The 17,450-nt window shown below is 40.1% G+C and overlaps 1 protein-coding gene across 1 annotated transcript in view; it reads right to left on the minus strand.

Moving 5' to 3' along the window:
- Nucleotides 1-761: 761 nt before the first annotated feature.
- DYNC1H1 (dynein cytoplasmic 1 heavy chain 1) overlaps nucleotides 762-17,450 on the minus strand; it is a 43,565-nt gene continuing 26,876 nt past the window's right edge. The window contains exons 44-78 of the mRNA XM_085061353.1: nucleotides 17,231-17,364; nucleotides 16,859-16,973; nucleotides 16,576-16,737; nucleotides 16,285-16,499; nucleotides 15,994-16,198; nucleotides 15,687-15,860; nucleotides 15,474-15,593; nucleotides 15,226-15,346; nucleotides 14,455-14,650; nucleotides 13,686-13,803; nucleotides 13,053-13,268; nucleotides 12,299-12,511; nucleotides 11,985-12,112; nucleotides 11,424-11,577; nucleotides 10,520-10,666; nucleotides 10,287-10,437; nucleotides 9,845-10,098; nucleotides 9,560-9,694; nucleotides 9,372-9,466; nucleotides 9,105-9,279; nucleotides 8,579-8,654; nucleotides 7,370-7,530; nucleotides 6,987-7,098; nucleotides 6,844-6,904; nucleotides 6,351-6,474; nucleotides 5,908-6,021; nucleotides 5,447-5,617; nucleotides 5,084-5,301; nucleotides 4,790-4,893; nucleotides 4,199-4,410; nucleotides 3,547-3,700; nucleotides 2,594-2,736; nucleotides 2,040-2,208; nucleotides 1,555-1,682; nucleotides 762-1,142 (exon numbers count right to left, since the gene is read on the minus strand). Of these exons, the coding sequence (XP_084917479.1) occupies nucleotides 1,014-1,142; nucleotides 1,555-1,682; nucleotides 2,040-2,208; nucleotides 2,594-2,736; nucleotides 3,547-3,700; nucleotides 4,199-4,410; nucleotides 4,790-4,893; nucleotides 5,084-5,301; nucleotides 5,447-5,617; nucleotides 5,908-6,021; nucleotides 6,351-6,474; nucleotides 6,844-6,904; nucleotides 6,987-7,098; nucleotides 7,370-7,530; nucleotides 8,579-8,654; nucleotides 9,105-9,279; nucleotides 9,372-9,466; nucleotides 9,560-9,694; nucleotides 9,845-10,098; nucleotides 10,287-10,437; nucleotides 10,520-10,666; nucleotides 11,424-11,577; nucleotides 11,985-12,112; nucleotides 12,299-12,511; nucleotides 13,053-13,268; nucleotides 13,686-13,803; nucleotides 14,455-14,650; nucleotides 15,226-15,346; nucleotides 15,474-15,593; nucleotides 15,687-15,860; nucleotides 15,994-16,198; nucleotides 16,285-16,499; nucleotides 16,576-16,737; nucleotides 16,859-16,973; nucleotides 17,231-17,364 (5,304 nt within the window). The 3' untranslated portion in view covers nucleotides 762-1,013. The remainder of the gene's footprint in view (nucleotides 1,143-1,554; nucleotides 1,683-2,039; nucleotides 2,209-2,593; nucleotides 2,737-3,546; nucleotides 3,701-4,198; nucleotides 4,411-4,789; nucleotides 4,894-5,083; nucleotides 5,302-5,446; nucleotides 5,618-5,907; nucleotides 6,022-6,350; nucleotides 6,475-6,843; nucleotides 6,905-6,986; nucleotides 7,099-7,369; nucleotides 7,531-8,578; nucleotides 8,655-9,104; nucleotides 9,280-9,371; nucleotides 9,467-9,559; nucleotides 9,695-9,844; nucleotides 10,099-10,286; nucleotides 10,438-10,519; nucleotides 10,667-11,423; nucleotides 11,578-11,984; nucleotides 12,113-12,298; nucleotides 12,512-13,052; nucleotides 13,269-13,685; nucleotides 13,804-14,454; nucleotides 14,651-15,225; nucleotides 15,347-15,473; nucleotides 15,594-15,686; nucleotides 15,861-15,993; nucleotides 16,199-16,284; nucleotides 16,500-16,575; nucleotides 16,738-16,858; nucleotides 16,974-17,230; nucleotides 17,365-17,450) is intronic.

Here is a 17,450-nt window from a genome sequence, read left to right on the forward strand (position 1 = left end):
CCCAGCACAAGCTTGTACTATAGAACTCCTTATCACAGAAAAAATACTAGAGCTGATGAAATTCACTGCTTTCATAGGAGCAATCACTGAAGGAAGGGGCTCTCAAGATTTCTGAGATTGGAAAGCTGTGCACCTGCATCCTTCATACACACCTTTGAACACTTGATTTTAGCCACTGCCAGAGAGGACAGTTGTTCTGAGAGGATGGTCAGAAAGGCAAAAATGCTTAGCTAATGAATTCAGGATCAGAAAAAGCAAGGAAATGCCCAAACTATTAGAGCAACCCAAGCAACTAGCAGGAACTCTCAGCTCCCCTAATTTAGTAACAGCTGGTCACATGTGAGAGTCTGAAATAATATTGTAACTCCTTGTGTAGGCATTTAATAGCTTCCTCCTAGGTTACTGAGACATCAGTCCGGAAGCCTATTCCACCATAAAAGCAGTTTTAGAAAGAGGAAGCTCTACAGTCAATAGCACAAGGCAGTTTAGCTCAGGATGGCTCCAGCTTCTCAATGCATCATGGCAGGTTACTTCAAGTAAGAACCAGTCCATTGCAAGTAATTAATGCAATAGCCTGAATTATCAGAGCAGATGTCAGGCTTTGTGTCTTACTGCACTACAGACTTACATTCCAAGGTTCCTGTTACTGGAAGTTAGCTCAAAGAGCAACTTACAGTTATTCTCTGAAAAGATCAAGGGTATAGGTTTTCCAGACCAAAAACATCACTAAGAATTATATTAACAGAAACAGACCGTCAAAGTTTTTGCTATATATTTTATTTAATGTAACACAATCCATCGAATCTCACATCTATCAATAACCATCTAGAACTCTCATACAATTTTCCTTCCAAGAAATCTCTCTGGCCTTTCAGCATCCCAATGCACTGCTGCCTCTCCAGCCAACTTGACACAAATCCATCTGCTAACCTGCCCTGATTACAAAAGTACAGGTGAACACTACATAGAAGACTGACACTTACTATAGCATTAACCAATGAAAGGAAAATTGTTTACTCAGTGCAGAGAACTGCAACACCACGCTCATAGAAGCTGCGGGGATCTTCCTTGGTGGCAATTTCAAAGTCAACAGTGAAAATCAGATCAGCACGAGTGAAGTTCAGATAAACTGGTAAAGTAACCTGGGGAAAAGAAGAAAAGAAGAGTTGTGTAAGACAGCTGAAGAGTGTAACAGGTTTCCATAACACTATACAGTACTGAGATGGGAATTTAGCCTCAGATAATTCAGAGTGCAAAACACGAGGAAAACCCCAAGGCTTAATAAATTCACAGATGCTGCTGTAGGTGTAAATCTGAGTTTTGACCTCAACAGCACTGAACAGTATTTTTTGATGTCTTTCCTTTTTATCTATCTACAAACGAAAGACATGGTCAGCATTTGATCTGTTTGCTGCTAGCCTGGAAATCAGATGCCAACTGATGGCAGGAGTAATTAGAGAACACCAATTTGATTTGTGGTGCCCAATACAGATATCCCAAAAGCCTTAGGAAAAAAATTGCTCGGTACATCTGAGTATTTTTATCAATACTTACAACACTTGCTTTTTTATCAGCATTTGTCTGCTTGATCCAGCGGAGCTGTGTAATGGGCAGGACAGTTGAAATAGCATTCGAAAGCGACAGCTTGTTGTTACTGCATGTAGCTCCCTGGAGCTTCAGGCCTGCAAATTGCAATACAGTTTAGAGTTCTAAGAGTTTTCATACATCCAAAGGCTGTCTCTCTCTGTATCATTTAAAGGCTAAGTCCACTAATGAGAAGTATTTCATCCTGCAAAATGAAGAGGTTGTAGGTGATACACTATGCAATACCTTCAATATATACTGACCCCGGCCTTGGGATTTATTAGCACTGTAAGTACTTCCCTCATAACTAATATCAAACTAATCTCTAAACACTTTCAGAAAGTGTGTATTAACTTTTGCAATGACAGGATTTTTTTCATTGGACATAGTCCATTTAATACCAGAAGCTTCTGAAAACATTTCAGAGCAAGGACCATTCCTTCAGCTAAGCTTACCTGTGACTCCAAAGCTGCAGGCATCCAGGACTGCGTTCTGGGTAGTTGTAACATTGACCTCAAGACAGAGCTCTTCAAGGGACCAACTGTTTGCTTGGGCAACATATTGTCTTGTAGCAGTAATATATGCCTCTGGTACAAAGAGGCCACCAAGGCACACATGGATGTTCTATTTAAGGGGAAAAATATAAGAGAAAAAAGTATTTCAGCTGCAGTATTAGTTAATGACTATTATAAATACTTCAGCAATCTATTTACATTAAAATGCTCCTGCTGCTACTGGAACACTGTGTAACTGCTAAGATGCTTTTTGCTCTAAGGCTTTGTCTCCTGCTGTTCCACAATACTAAAGCTCCCTCTGATCTCTGTGCACAGTTAGCCTGCTAAGCCTCATCATGTTCAGATCAGGAGACACTCAGCAGTATTTACAGACATTTCAGAGAACACTGACTCAAGTTCATTGACTGAGGAGCTACTTAGAAGTCCTGATGTGAAGACTGCAGGAAGCAGTTACACAGCGCCACCAATAACCCTGAGAAGTCAGCACAAGGTACCTTCAGTTCCTTTGCTCCACCAGATGCAGCTGCCTGGGAAATATTCTGGAGCTGTTTAATACGCTCACTGAAGTCAGACACCCACTGGATAACAGTCATACCAGCTGGCACTGTGTAATGAGACCAGCTACGAGGCAAAATACCTACCAAAAAAGTGATCAGAGTTAAGTTTTGTTCATATACAGGTTGAAATGACACACTATGTTGAAACTTTGAAGACTTGGACTGGAATACCAACCTCTATTTTAAAAGACCCCTCAGTAAGTGAAAGCACTTTCAAAGATTACACAGCAAATGCCCTCTAAGTCTACTCTGTATTTAAAATGCCACTCACAGTTACAGATACCCTCCAAGAGCAGCTGCAGTTACAGACATTTACTGCAACACCTAATCTTCAACTCTGCATGAAGATTTGAGTTCTTTAGAAAAAACTGAACAGGTAAAGCATCTCTGTTTCAGAAAATGCTTTTGTTAAAATCTTAATTTAGTACTACATGCAGGATGTGTGTGAAAATTCCACATTTATGTATAATCTTTAAACAGAAATTCAGAGAACTTGAATATTTTCTGGGAGATTTTATAGGACCAGTATTACTCACTTGGTGATATAAATAACTTTGTTCTGTCACAGGTCAGAAATTGAGAATTTAGAAAGATTTTTATCTTAGAAATTAAGCTGCTAATATAAACCGTACAAAAAGGCCCAATAATATTACTACTATAGCCTATTTATTATATTATTATTCGACTATCATCAACCTCAACTTGCAATCGCAAACCAAACCAATTGGCATTTTATCCTCAACTTTAAGTATTACTTGTGTCAAATGGCAAAGCCTATCCATATTCTCTACCATTTCTGGCTTTTTTTTTTAAGCTGCTGACCACAACAGCCTCTTACAGAGTGCAAGAAGCAAAGGCAGCACTGGAGATGCTGATTTGAATTCCCATACCTTTCACCAGCTCATTTATCAGTGTACGCAAATAGTTGGTTTGTTTCTTTTTCCCTTCACACACTTGAACCACATCTGCCAGGTCCTGACGAACATCCTGGAGCAGCTTAGCTCCCATTTTCACCTCTCTCTCAAAGAACCGGAACAAAGGATCCTGATGGTCAAAACATTGAAAGTAAGCTGCAGATCAAAGTTCTTGCTGGAAAATGAAAAGCAATCCCCAAATTCTGGATGGACTGAGCAGTGACACTGTGACTGCAAGCACTGAACACAAAGATGCAGTGTGTGGTGAAGAAAGTGATTGCAGACACTGTTTTACAAGTACCTGTCTCCTCTCCCTTGGAGAAACAAGAAAGTAGAAGTCATAGTTGAACAATTAATGCAGACTCCCTGCTGCAGCTCCCTGGCTACAGTGTTTCCCATTCCATTTCTTCAAATAATACCCAAATTCTTCAAATAACACCCAGAAGACGAAAACCAGGTTTTAGGAGCATTTCAAGAAACCCAGCAGGTCATTACATGGCTATGGCACTCAGAATCAGCACTAATAGGTTCCATTAACACTTGAGCAGTATAGTTGGTACTGGCAAACCACAATGCACCTGAACTTGTGCTTTTCCTATGCCCATGTTAAATAAAACGTAGTTCTTACTTTAATGTTTTCCACAGTCCGCTTCAGATGGTTTAGAGTTTGTGGGATAAGGTGAAGCCAGTTAGAGGCTGTGGTATGCAGTGTTCTCATCCAGGCTGGGCGTCCATCTGATGTAGAATCAGTTCTTGTCTTCTTCTCAGTTTCTGCATAAGCCAGATCATCCTCATCCTCCAGCATCTGCATTTTCAGCATTTTACTGATCATATCTATGCCTGAAGCAGAAGATTTGCTGTTAGTCAGAGAAGCAGTGGCATCAAGATTAAAACTTCCATGCAAGAACCAGGACTTTCCATTATTCCTAGTCTAGACCTCAGATTCAGAACTGCACAGCTGTAGGTGGCTCCAGAAGATTACAAAAAGCTTTCCAGGTTACATTTAGGAAGACTAAATGTAAATGGCTTTTTTGATTTACAGGCTCCTGGCCAGTTTTTTGACTACTCAAGTGTCTTACCTTGCAGAAGTTAAACCAATTATGTTGAGGGTGCAGGAGAAAGCTATTGACTTCAGCAAAATTTGTATTTCTCTTTGGCTTTTTAGTTAAAATGGTGCCCTGGTAATCTATGGAAGACATTGTTAAAGCTCGGGATTTACCTTGTGTGGTGAGAAGAACTTTCTCTGCATTATTTGGCAGGCCCAGCCATGATGGTGTTTGTGTATCTGGCAGCATCTCAACCCACTGGACAAACTCCTCACGCCTGCAAGGCAGAGTTTTAATATTCATTAAAAGGTTTCCTCTGTAAGAATGCCAAGGTAATGCTTTGCCTGAGACACATGTTTACATAGCACAGAATACAGGTTATGTGCTTCGTTGTTCTCCTTTGTATGCAGTTTTTTAATTAAAAAAAAAAGCTGTACACAGAAATCAGGATAAGGAAAAAATGATACCTGATTCCATCTGGCATCTGAATATCTTTGTGTCCATCAACTTTGCAAGCCAGTTTGAATTCACTGTCAAAACTTAAGGTAGTGAACAGGCGTTCCAAGAAAGTGTTCAACAAACGTTGATCAAATTCATTGTCAATACGACCTCCATAGATAGACTGGGCCATCAGTGTCTTCAGTGCAGACCAGGGGATCTTATCAGGGGAAATGTTTTGGCGACCCTATAATAAGCAGGAAATAATTGTTAAATTGCCAACAGGATTTTGTGCCTACTCATTTAACTTCCTAAATGTTTCCAGAAGAGACTGTTTCACTGAAGATCCAAAGTAATCTGTTACCTGTATCTAAGTACACAACACTACTTACCTTTGCTGTATCATCCAGCCAGGTGTCCACTGTGTCACAGGCAGATCTCAGGTCAGACTCTCCAAACTCGTACTTCTTGGACCAACCCAAAGGAGCATAGCGCAGGCGCTCTTGGATGATGGCATGGAACCAGGCAAGGAGGAAATACAAACGAGCACGCTCATTTGGAGACTAGAAGTGGGGAGAAAAAAACCAACACAAAACCCAACAACTGTTACTCAAGCGAACTGATAAAACCAAAGCCTGCTAAATCTGATACTAAGAAAGTATCAGATTTAATACTTGATTGCTGCCAAAACAGAATACATTCTACTAATGGAAAAAGCAACTACTACTTTACTTGGATGAGGAAAGAAAAACACTTCAGGCACATCTTAGAAGCCAAGGGTTTATCATCTAAGGTAAGATTTCAACAAACATGGTCTTCTATTAAGTTTCATGGACACAAACTGCAGCCTTACCTTGCACATCCTAGAGACTGGAATGCTACTGAAGGTCCTCAGCATGTTTGCCTTCACACCAGGAGGAGGCTCAAACACAAAGATTCGGCCAGCACGCAACAAATTCACTGGCACCTAGAGAAGACCAGTAAGTTCAAATCCAGCTGCTTTAGCCTTCCTAAATTAAATCCCAGCACAGTTTGCATCAGCTTCAAAGCCTCATGGTGAGCACATGAAGTCCTGCCTTTCTTTTGGAGAGTAGGGGAATCGGCAAAAGGAATGGTATGAAGTTTTCAGCTACAATTTACTTATCAGAAAGCAAGGCTAATAACTCCCCCACCAGGAGTGTATTTTCCTTCTTCTTTACTGCAGCAAGGCAGTCATGAGAAAACCTTCCCAGCGAGCACTCTTAGCTCTGCAAGCCAGTTACTCTGCCAGAGAATCAAATTTTAGATCAGTGTTACCTTTGGATTAATCTCCATAGTAAGGAAGAGTCTGAAGCAAGCATGGGGTTGTAGGGAATGTAATTTCTTTTCTAGCTGCATGAGCCAGCCAGGAGCCAGGTGAACGTTCTTCAGCATTACCCATCTGTAATTTTTGAAACAGAACAAGTGCTTTTCAGTGAACATCTTATGGATGGATCCTGGCTGTGAACATCACAAACTGGAACAGAACATGATATCACTGCTAGATTTTCCTCCCTCTTTTAAAACTGTCTTCTACAAAGGATCAGTTACTATGTACTGTAAATGGGTTAACTTTCTTGTTTTTGCAGATACAACCTACTCCTGAAAATATTTCACTAGAAGATGTAAACTGATGTGCTTGCTATTACAAAAAATTCAAAAGTATAGTACCACCTTTTTTTCACTCACAGTTTTATCTCTTTAATAGGTAACTCCCCCCTTCTACCTTTCTACTAGGCAGTATTCTAGCTGAAAATGAAATAGAACTTACCTTCCAGATTTCACTGCTGTGTTTATTGCTTTATCTGCTTGGTTAAACCCTTCAGCAGAACCTAAAAGACAGAAGGGTTGCTAAATCTCTTACTGCTAACAATTTCATTTATGCTTAGATGTTGAAATGAGGTATGCTCTTACCAATAGCAATAGAAGTAATCTGTGTATTCTGCTCAGCTGCAAGGTCTTCAACATGACCACTGGCATCATAACCAGGCACTGAACACATCAGCACAGGGGTATTTGGTTTCACCTGTGCTCCAAGAAGTTGAAAAGGATATGAATCAGTCACTGGATAAATATGAGAATGCAGTAAGCTCAGTGTTCCTTCCTTCTGTACAACTAAAACCATTGTTACTCTTAGTTTTACATTAACAAACAGAAAAACAATCCACTTCTCATACCAGTGGGAGAAGGGTAAGTGGAAAAAATGTTCATTGGATAGCTCAGCTCACTGTGGAACTCATGCAAGGTGGCACTAAGCATTGCCTCAGGGTTTTAGCCTTCAAAAACAAGTAGTTTACCTCTGTATCCACAATGTGGGTCAGATCTAAAGGCTGCTCCATAATGGACATGAAAGACTCTCCAAGATTTGTTGAAACAAAGGTATGTGCCATGGCCAACAAGCGATCTGGACGGAAGGCCTGGATCAGAAGCAAGCGATGAATGGCCTGTCCAATGGGAGCTGGAAACAGGAGACAGGATTAGATGGATAGCTAAGGAAACCATCCTCACCACCCTCCTCTTCAATTCTCCATTCAATTTCTCCCCATCTTGTTGTGAAGACTACATATTTAGAAAGTTAATTATCCTTTTGAAAGATCTGATGCAACTTTTCAATGAAATGCTTATATTCTGTTTTCAATTTGACAACTGAAAAAACTTACCAACTTCAGCTGGTTTACAAAATCTACAGGCTAGAATTATTGCCATGAGCGATTTTAATTTCCAAGGACAACAGATCTCTTCACATCTTCTCACTCACAAAATAATCTGCTCTTCTGCTGGACTTTGAAGTCATATACACTTGTCTAGTATGGACAGGGTAGATAGCCCTAGAGCTGCTTCAGTTAATGGTCAAGCAGCTTTAATAAGCAGCTCGTAAATACAAGTTTAGAATCCATAATTTAGAAAGCTACAGGAATGAGCAAGGAATCAAAGACAGCAAACACTTCCTAAAGCTACCTTTCAGATAGGGGAGGAACTGAAAGGCAACAGTTACCCTCAAGTTGTCACTCTCACAAAATTAGCACTGACAACTAATGTAGCAAGAGGTAAGACTTCATACTTAGATACAGCTGCAGGCTGAAATACTCTACTACACCAGCCCTGTCCTCAGAAAATCTGTGTCTTGGAGCTTTTTAGAGTATTGAGCTATTTTTAGTTTGGCAATGACTAAGGTTAATCCAAACTATTATGCAATCTAACGAGATTGTAGAATTATGTTTCATCCTCAGTGGAAGACCAGATCACAGTTTATGGTGCAGCAATGAAGTGTAGTAACTACCAATTAGAACAGTTTGGTTTAAAAAAGCCCAGTGAAACCAAACAAACAAACCTCCCCAAAACAACCCAGAACCAATCCCACTATACTTGAGGTATCGCAGCTTTATTATTTTCCTAACCATTAAGGTCCAAAATTAAGTTCTACTTTAAAATTGCTTTTAAAATCACAGTAATTGCTTAGATCAGTGCAATAGGACTGGTATGGACAACAGTGCAACTTCACTTACTTGCAGGTCTTTCTTCAGTCCAAAGGTATGGTACAGTCTGCTCGGGGGAGCTGCTATCCAGCCAGATACAGAATTGCTGTATTGAAAAGCAAAAAAAAGGCAAAACCACTGAAGTTGAGTTTCAAGATATCAGAAACCTGCTGCAAGGACATGTAAAACTGAAATTACACTTCGTCTATTATACTTTCTTTAGATGAGCCAAATAATTTCATTGATAGCCTCCAGCACCCCTGATTCTACAGATCTCTACCAAGTCCCAGCCCAAGCTGTATGTTATTTTACCTCAAGCTAGACTACTAGGCTTTACTACTAGATGTAGCAAAGAGAATTGAACTTCTGATATAAAAATAGAAAGGGCAAACCAAACAGATACTATTTAAGATAAGGACAGAATGTGGGACATACATTTAGGGCTTCTCTTCCCAAAGTAGGAGAGATTACTTGTAAGTATGAAGCTCTTCAAGCAGACACCCAAAAAGCTTAACAAGATAGCTCAGTTGAGAAACAGACCCTAGCCAACACTTACCTCATCAGCTTGAACTTTTGAAACAAGGTCCTTAAATGCAGGGAGGCAGCTCAACCTCATCATTGCCTCTGTTTGTTCTACAGTCAAACCATTGATTTTGGGGAGAGATGAAGTGTTCAGTACAATCTCCTTCCCTCTCAAGAAGTGCTGGAATTCTGCATCATATGTAGGCTCCCTAATATTAAAGAAAAAGAAGATTTTAGCTAGGTGCCTCCAAAACAGCCCTCCCTTTTTCAACTGAAGTGAAACAAGAAAACAAACATTTACCCAATAGTGCCTTTCAGTTTGATCCGGGCCAACAACATGGCAAATGTTATGTGATCCTGGTGCAGCATGCCACGTGCCACTCGATTGAAGGCCACCTAGGAACAAAACAGAGTAGCAGTGTAAGAAGCCTTGAACTCTGACCCTTCAAAATTATTTAAAAATTACATTTCTTAGTTAAAAAAATGAACCTGGAAGAGATCCTTTGTGATGATTGAGAGACGATGAGTATGGTCTGTAATTCCCTTCAGATTTGGGTTCTCATACAAGACATTGTGATAGATGTCCAAGAAAAACTGGAGGGAGTACTGGTACAGGAAATGTATCTGAAAGAGAAGAGAGTTTATTGTTTCTATCTACAACCCTGCTGTTTGATAACCAACAGGGTATGCCTACCAAACTATAATATTGGGCAGTGCCTATTCAGCTTTAAACAGTATATACACAAAGCTCCTGGCAGGAAGAACTCAACCTACCTGTTTCAGTGACTCCATAGTAAAGTAGATACTACTGCAAGCTGTAGAAAGAGGCAAGTACTGCTGAGAAACAGTCTCCACTTCTTGCATGACAATATCAGTCTCTTCTACTTTCCTGGTGACCTCTGCTGCTTCCTTCTTCAGGTTCTCAAGAGTAGTAATGATGGTGTCATCATCCAGGATACGTCCCTTCACTTCATTAAGTGCTTGCAGTAGGGATTTTTCCAACTGACGTAAGCGCAGCTGAAATTCACCTTAATTAGAAGACAAAAATAGGTCATATTGTAGAGATATGTTACTTTGTAAGAATTATGTGAACTGTGTGTACTTTGCTTCAGGGCATCCTGAAAAAACAGAGTTTGAAGATATTTCTCTGTGTATTTCTAGAGTAAACGCACTGTATTCTTTTAGAATGGGAGAAAGTTAATTTTGGTAAATTTACCCTGAAGCTTGAGGAGGTCAGAGCGTTTTTCATCAACATCTGGCCTTTCAGCTTTCAGGACTTCATTCAGACACTGGCTCTGTAAGCTGCTGCGAGTCACTGTGAAGTTCACAAATGTAACACGAGAGCAGAGGTCTGGTGGGAATTCAACCTGTCACAGGAAAGATGGAAAAACTTTCTCAGTTCTCTTCACATGCCATTTCTACAAACAAGCCAGCTTTTGTTTTACATACTGTTGGATCTCTGGTGGAAAGGAAGATAACGAAGGATGGTGACAAATCAATATCTTGGTCTCCCAGAGTAATCAGAACTCTGCCTCCAGTTCTGCGGACTTCACGGTTCAGAACAGGATTCAGAACTGGATCGTAGCTCTCCACATCCTAGAAAGACAGATGTGTTAAAGACTGTTGTTTGCAAATGTCTCAAGCTAAAACTCCCAGTCCAACTGGGGCTTAAAATTCCAGTAAGCCAGAAATTGGCAGTTGGTTTGGAATAGGGATCATGTTCAGAAGGTAGTTGCATTTTAGATGTGTAGCTGAGCTACACAGGCACAGAAGGGGAGTATCATTAGTAGTTGTATTTTTGCTAGCTCTACTGCATATAAGCCCTATTCTAAACAGCACAAGCAACAGTTACTGCAGTTACTGATCTTACTTTTCCCATTTCCATTACTAAGAAGCAAAAAGCACACCCATCTCAAGTGAAAGTCAAGTGAAAGTCAACTATTCCTAGAGTTGCCGATTTCTTCCTATTACTGAAACTTCTCCCTGATTCTCAGAGCAGATTTAATTCTAGATAACTAGCTGTATTAGTTGCCATTATCTATGACTAGAGAAAGCACATGAAAACTAAGGAACAGATAGACAGGTTGCAAGTAATTTTATAGTGTGGAAGTAAAGAAAGATAATTTCAAAATAAAAGAATTTGATCTTGAAATGGTGGAAATGAAATACCTTCTTTTGATTTTGTAGCTCACTAATTCTTCTCAGGACTAACACCTCATGTATCACTAGTTAGTAAATTATAAGTTGAAAATAAAGTTGCTTGCACATTACTAAGAGAACAATCGCAAACTTTTCTAGTACACATGGCAGAATTCAAGAATTTAAATAGTTTCTGCATGATCATGCCACTAACCTGAACTAGAAGTGGGTTACCAAATCTCAAGGCACTTTCCAAGTTCTTCCTGAAAGCATCATCCAAGAAACTTGTACGAGTTATCTTACGGTCTTTATATTCATTCATGATAAACTCTGTCGCTTGCCCAGAGGGATCGATGATCAGTGGATACCTTAAGTTAATAATAAAACACTTTCATTATTTAGGTTTTGACTGCAGTCAGTCTAAGCAGTTTTATGAATTTCCATTGCATAATTAGTCTCAACTCTAAAACCTTGTTTATTTCTTCGCTAAGTTGAGGCAGGTTCAGTGACTCACTTCAGAGTTTTGAAAGATAAGTTTGTACTTGGCCAACAAAATAGCTTCAGTTCAAGGCAACTTATTTTAACAAGTAAGCATAACAAAAAAAGCAAGCAAAGTTCAATGAGAGTTTTTATGTTTACACATGGTTGACAAGCTTCTACAAACATAAGAGGTTCCCACGCCAGTGCTTTGAGGAAGCTACAGTGATTCCATAGGTGCAAACCCTGCCTGCTCTGAGAATGCTGCTTTAGAACTCCACATCTTAGAATGAAGTACCTGTTAAAGCGCTTGAGCATGATGGCATTCTCAGTGCACAGGTCATCTGCAGGCAGAGAACTCGCTTGCCAGCGCAGCCGCTCATCGGCGTTGGAAAGGTACTCAGTCCTTGCGATGTCTGTGCGGAACTGCAGGAACCAAACACAGTTAATACTTAACTTGAGATTGTCCAACCAGCTGGTGAAGACATTTTAAGTAAATGAAGCTGTACAAAGTGTTCTTTTCCAACAGCTCCATTCTTTACTTAGCAATCTTAAGGCTTAATGCCTGCAGTAAATCAATTTATGGTTAACTTATCCTGACTGTATCTTTACCTGGATATTTGCTTGCTGCAAATGGTGAGACCATGTAGTGAACAGATTCTGACGCATCTGCTGATCAAAGTAGCCAGCATAGGCAATAAAAGCTCCTGAAAGTAAACAGTCTCCTGCAATAGTGGACATCTGGTTTTTGAAAGTTTCACTTGTCTTTTCCCATCTTTCACGTTCAGCAGAAAGACTCTTCAGAAGAGCTGTGCTACGGTTTACCTAGAAATAAGTGGTGAAATAGATTCTTTAGATGATGAAATGCTGTCATATTGCAAGTCACTCAGGACACTTAAATTCTGACTCAAGGCCCAAGTCAAATTTAAAAGCTCACTGAAGCTTCACTTCAGTGTTAATTTATTGTGTTGATTTTAACTCTTATTTTGATGAACTTAAAAGTGCTTAGTGCTAGCACAGTAGCAGCCTACTAATGATGAGATCAAGTACATAGAGAAATCCACCCTCCCCTCCCTGAAGTCCAGTTAAGACATTACAGTCACACCACATTGATGCCTGTTTTCAAAGGCTTTGTACGTATTTTAAACCGTATGAGAACTGTCCTGTTCATCAAGTAGCAGCATGAGTTGATATTTCTCTAACTCCAGACAGGTTTCTTGAGAAGCCTCATGACATAAAGAGATCAAACAGCTCAAATGCACTGCACAGGGGAAGCAACCAAGTCCACTCTCAAGTTTGAAGAACCATTCAATTTTGGACTGTCAAAGATTAAAGAATGGAAAATTATTGGTATATAAAGTCTTACTTTTGCTTCTACAGCAGCCAAGTCTGCCTTAATAGCTTGAGCCTCCGAAATCAGTACTGCATATTCTTCTTTGTAACGGGCAATACTGGCCTCAAGATCACGAATCATCTGCTCCACTTCATTTGCTTTCTGTTGGTTGTCTTTGGCATCATCCTCCAGCTTCTGCAGCTCATTGCGTAGAGGTTCCACTCTTTTCAACATATCAGCATAGTTCAGCTGCAAATGGCAAGCAGACACTTCATACTTTCTAAAATGACACATGTTAACAAGAACCACAGAACCACAAGAACAAGAACCAACTGCATCTTTCTCTCATTAGGAGGACTGCATTACATTTTCCAGTGGAGAACTGCATTGCCCTGTAGAATGACATTACATACAGAAAGCACCCACTAATGTTTACTGTAAACAAAGTTTTTGAGTGCAGAGGCTGTATTGCAACTGGCCAATAACTCTCTGGCATGGCACTATATATCCCATAAGCATTCATCTGAACCATCTACCCATTTCTGTGAAGCAAAATAGCTTGCAATACTTAGCTGAATAAAGGCAAATTCAAAGCCTTTAGACATTGCTATATGCCTTCTAGCTCACTCTTTTCACCTTGCCTTTGCCTCCTCAAGCTGACTTTACCTGTGCAATTGCCCATTTCACCATAGGTCCACAGGCCAGTGATGCTCTGTTTACAATTTCATAGTTGTAACTTGGATTTGACAGGTAGTTTTTCTTCATCCTCTCCCGGATGGCATCACTGCAAGGGAAAAATTTTACAGATAGCATGAGTACACTGTCATGTGCTCAGTATAGGTGCTCAGCACCCCTTTATCTAGCCTGCCTTTATCTAGACAATAAACATTTCCTGGCAGTTTTGTTGACTGGTAGCTGGGATGTTTTAAGTAGTCCAACATGTTGTCTAAGAAACTACAGCTTACAAGTGGATAAAAATTTTTTATCAGTATTTTAAGACTAGTCATTCAAAAATTGCTCAACTCTGCTCTGAAAAATTTGGAGTTGGAAGGGAATTCAGGTGTCTCTAGTCTGATCTGCTCACGTTCAGAGCCAGCTCGGAGGCTGACCTCCTAAGCTGAATAAAGCCCTCAGCAGCCTGGTCTTTAGTGCTGCAAAACCACTTTCAACTGACAATGTAGCTTTGGACACCAACACACTGCATTGCAGCCATGCCTCAAAGTCATATAAGCAGCTTCTTTGCCCCAGTTTGCATGATGCACCTTAGCTTCAGCAGTCTATTTCCTGTACCACCTGCATGTTCAACATGTGCAATAAGCTGGTGTCAAAAGAAGTCAACTGCTACCAATGCAATTACACACAGGAAAGTCCAGATAAAACTCTCTGTTCCTTGTAAATGGTTTGTTCACACAAATATCTCACACTTCCACTTTACCTGATTTCCTCAGCAGAAAAGTTAACAATGGTTGGAATGAAGTTCTCTCTCATGATGATGGAACGTATTTGTTTCCAGTCAGTGGTACTTTCACCTAACAGCAGGCAGATGGACTCCAGTGCCAGCTTAACTGCTGCAGGTGGATTAGCCATGGAACGGACCTCTACCAGGTGCTGCTTCTTTATGGACTTCACAGCTAACCAGTGACAGAAAGATGAAGAGTGTTGATTGGGAAGAAAACAATTAGAAAAGCTCAGCAGAGTACCCTGGATTTATAAAAATGCTTCACGATTCTCAAAAGGAATATGGAGTTATTAGAGAAGCAGATACTACTCAATAACTACTGTTACAAGACACACTTCCATGAATGTCAACTTGACAAATGGGCACAGGCAACTTACTCTGCTGCCTAAAAATTATTCACTCAAACCAGTGATTTGTCTATCCAGTTTAATGAAAGGACAGCTTGACTGTATGCTGTCTGTGCAGCAACAAGGCATCACTGCTCTCTCTACAGCTGGTCTGCCACAAACTAAGCTACAAACCCATAAAAGAAGTGTGAAGTACCAGATCAGTATTATACACAGCATAAAAATTACAGCTCAAGGACTGTGAATTTAAAAGAAGGGATTTCTCAAAATGCTGTTCAGCCCCCTGCTAAGAGCCTACATTTTTATTACACAGGACCAACCCAGATCACAACAAAACACATTCCCAGAGACCTGTTTCAGATCCAAGACCACAGCGTGATCTCTTGAGGTGCTAACATACCATTCTGAGCTTCAATGACAGCAGGCTCCACCTTGTCAAGATCTTCTTTCACACTCATCTGCTTGTCTGCAATGACCTCCTGCTGCTTGTGCAGCTGCTCCTGAATCTCCTGGCTCATAACCTGTAAGGTAATTTCACAGACAAAATACTGCTTTTTAGAAGCTGAAATTCTTCCGGTACTTGCTCTGCAGGCTCTATTTTGTAAATAAAGTATTTGCTATGCACAGAGATTTAACAAAAATTTTTACCTTTTTCTTTTCAGCTTCCTGTTGATCTTTCACCATCTTTTTCAACTTGTCATTGGCTGCTGCATTCTTCACTTCCAGCTCCTGACTCTTTATTCTTAGGTCACGCCGCAATTCTTCCACCTGAGATCGATTGTAAGATGGAAGAGATATTGAGCATGGAGATCTATTTACTCACCCCAGCTTTATAGAGGTCAAAGTTTCAGAGATACGTACCTGATCAACTGTTTCCTTGATTTTTCTCAGACCAACATTCAAGTGCATCTGCTGTTCCTCCAGTTCACTTCGCTTCTCATTGAACAAGTTGGCATAATGGTTGATGAAGTCTAAATAGTGGCGTGGTGTGATTGCCATGGTTCTGCCTCCTCGTTTTGCCAGCCGAGCATTAGCCTTTAAGGAACAAAAAGTTGCACGGTATGCACCGTTTTAAAATTTATTTGGATGCCTAGGATCATACTTTTTAGGAAACTGATGCACCATGCCACATTCTAGAAGTAAGTTAAGCAGTGTAATAATACCATACCTGGTGAAGAGTCTGATGAACAAACACACAACTGTTAACAATAGCCTCCCTGTGTGATGGTGGCTGTGGCAGCTTATCATACACAACTGGCATGTAATCAGGCACAATGTAATTTGGTTTCTCAAGATCCATTTTGCTTGTGAACTCTTTGCCAACTTGGTACAGTGCCTCAGTTGACCAGTCTCCAAACCAGTTCAAGACACATCTGAAATACAAAGCATTTGTGAACACTTCCCCAAAAGCACTGTTTTAACAGTACTTGTAAAACATGTTGGAATATGCAGCAATTACCTGTTGAAGAGTGCAGGAGAGGTAGCTGCCCTGTCCTTCAGGCCCTCAGAAGATGGATTCATAGTGAACACAACATGGAGATTGCGAATAACTTGGCTGGTGAACCATTTGTAGAGTTCCTCATGTGAATCTAACATTAAACCTTCTTTCTGTGCTCCTTCTTTACACTGAGTCATGAGAGTAGCATATTCATCTCCTTCAAAGAGACCAGGAACCTAATTCAAAAGATAGTTTTGTTGTAGTTTATGGTAGTAAAAAGGTGCTTAAAATATTTACTTAAAATCTTCTTACCTCTCCATTGGCTAGGAGAGTGTTCATTCTCTCCAGGAATCCAGAATCCAAGACATTTGACTCATCCATGATAAAAGCTATTTTTTCATTTTTACAGCCAGAACGTCTCAATACTGTCCTAAGGTCTTCATCAAAATCTTCACCTGTGTATTTTCTGTGAACCTGGTAAGAGTTAACATTGGTCATTAACATATTGGTTGTGCTTTTAATGGGATTTTAGGGGTCAATATGTAAGTGGGAGTTTTGACTAACAGGTTTTTAGAAGTTAAACTAGCACACCAACCTTAATTTGGTAGACACTCAGACCATTCATCCAGGCAACAAATCTTGACAGGGTTGTTTTCCCTGCTCCACTGACTCCAATTAGCAGCAAGTGGCCCTGTGGTTGACGGAAGATTCTGAAAAACAACATAACCAAGTGTGATCGATAAGTGTTAGCAACTTACTGAAGCTTTTCCTAGAAAACCTGAGCTTCAGGATAGTACCAAAACGGACACACCTTTCCAGATAGGATTCTGCTATCTGGAGGCTGGCAGTATATTTTCTATAGAAAACAATGAGACCATGCTCCATTCTTACTCTGTATTGAGGCTACTCTGTTTTAGAATAATTCTAAATACTGCTTACACAAGCAGCAATGAAAGTCTGAACTTACCGGTCAATTCTTAACACATGATCCAAGACTTCATTGAACAGGACAAGGGGTACATCAAGTTCTTCTTCATAGAAGACTTTAAGCCTTGCTTTCACATAGTCTCTTAATTCTTCTTGATCCACTGGAATGTAATCCTAAAAGAACCAGTCAACACAGTATGGAAATTAAGATCAACGGAATTTCCTTGGGGGTAAATTTATGAGTACACAAAAGCAGAACT

This window comes from Lichenostomus cassidix, chromosome 5 (assembly GCF_008360975.1).
Source record: "Lichenostomus cassidix isolate B80296 chromosome 5, HeHo_3.0, whole genome shotgun sequence".
Taxonomy (NCBI): Eukaryota; Metazoa; Chordata; class Aves; order Passeriformes; family Meliphagidae; genus Lichenostomus; species Lichenostomus cassidix.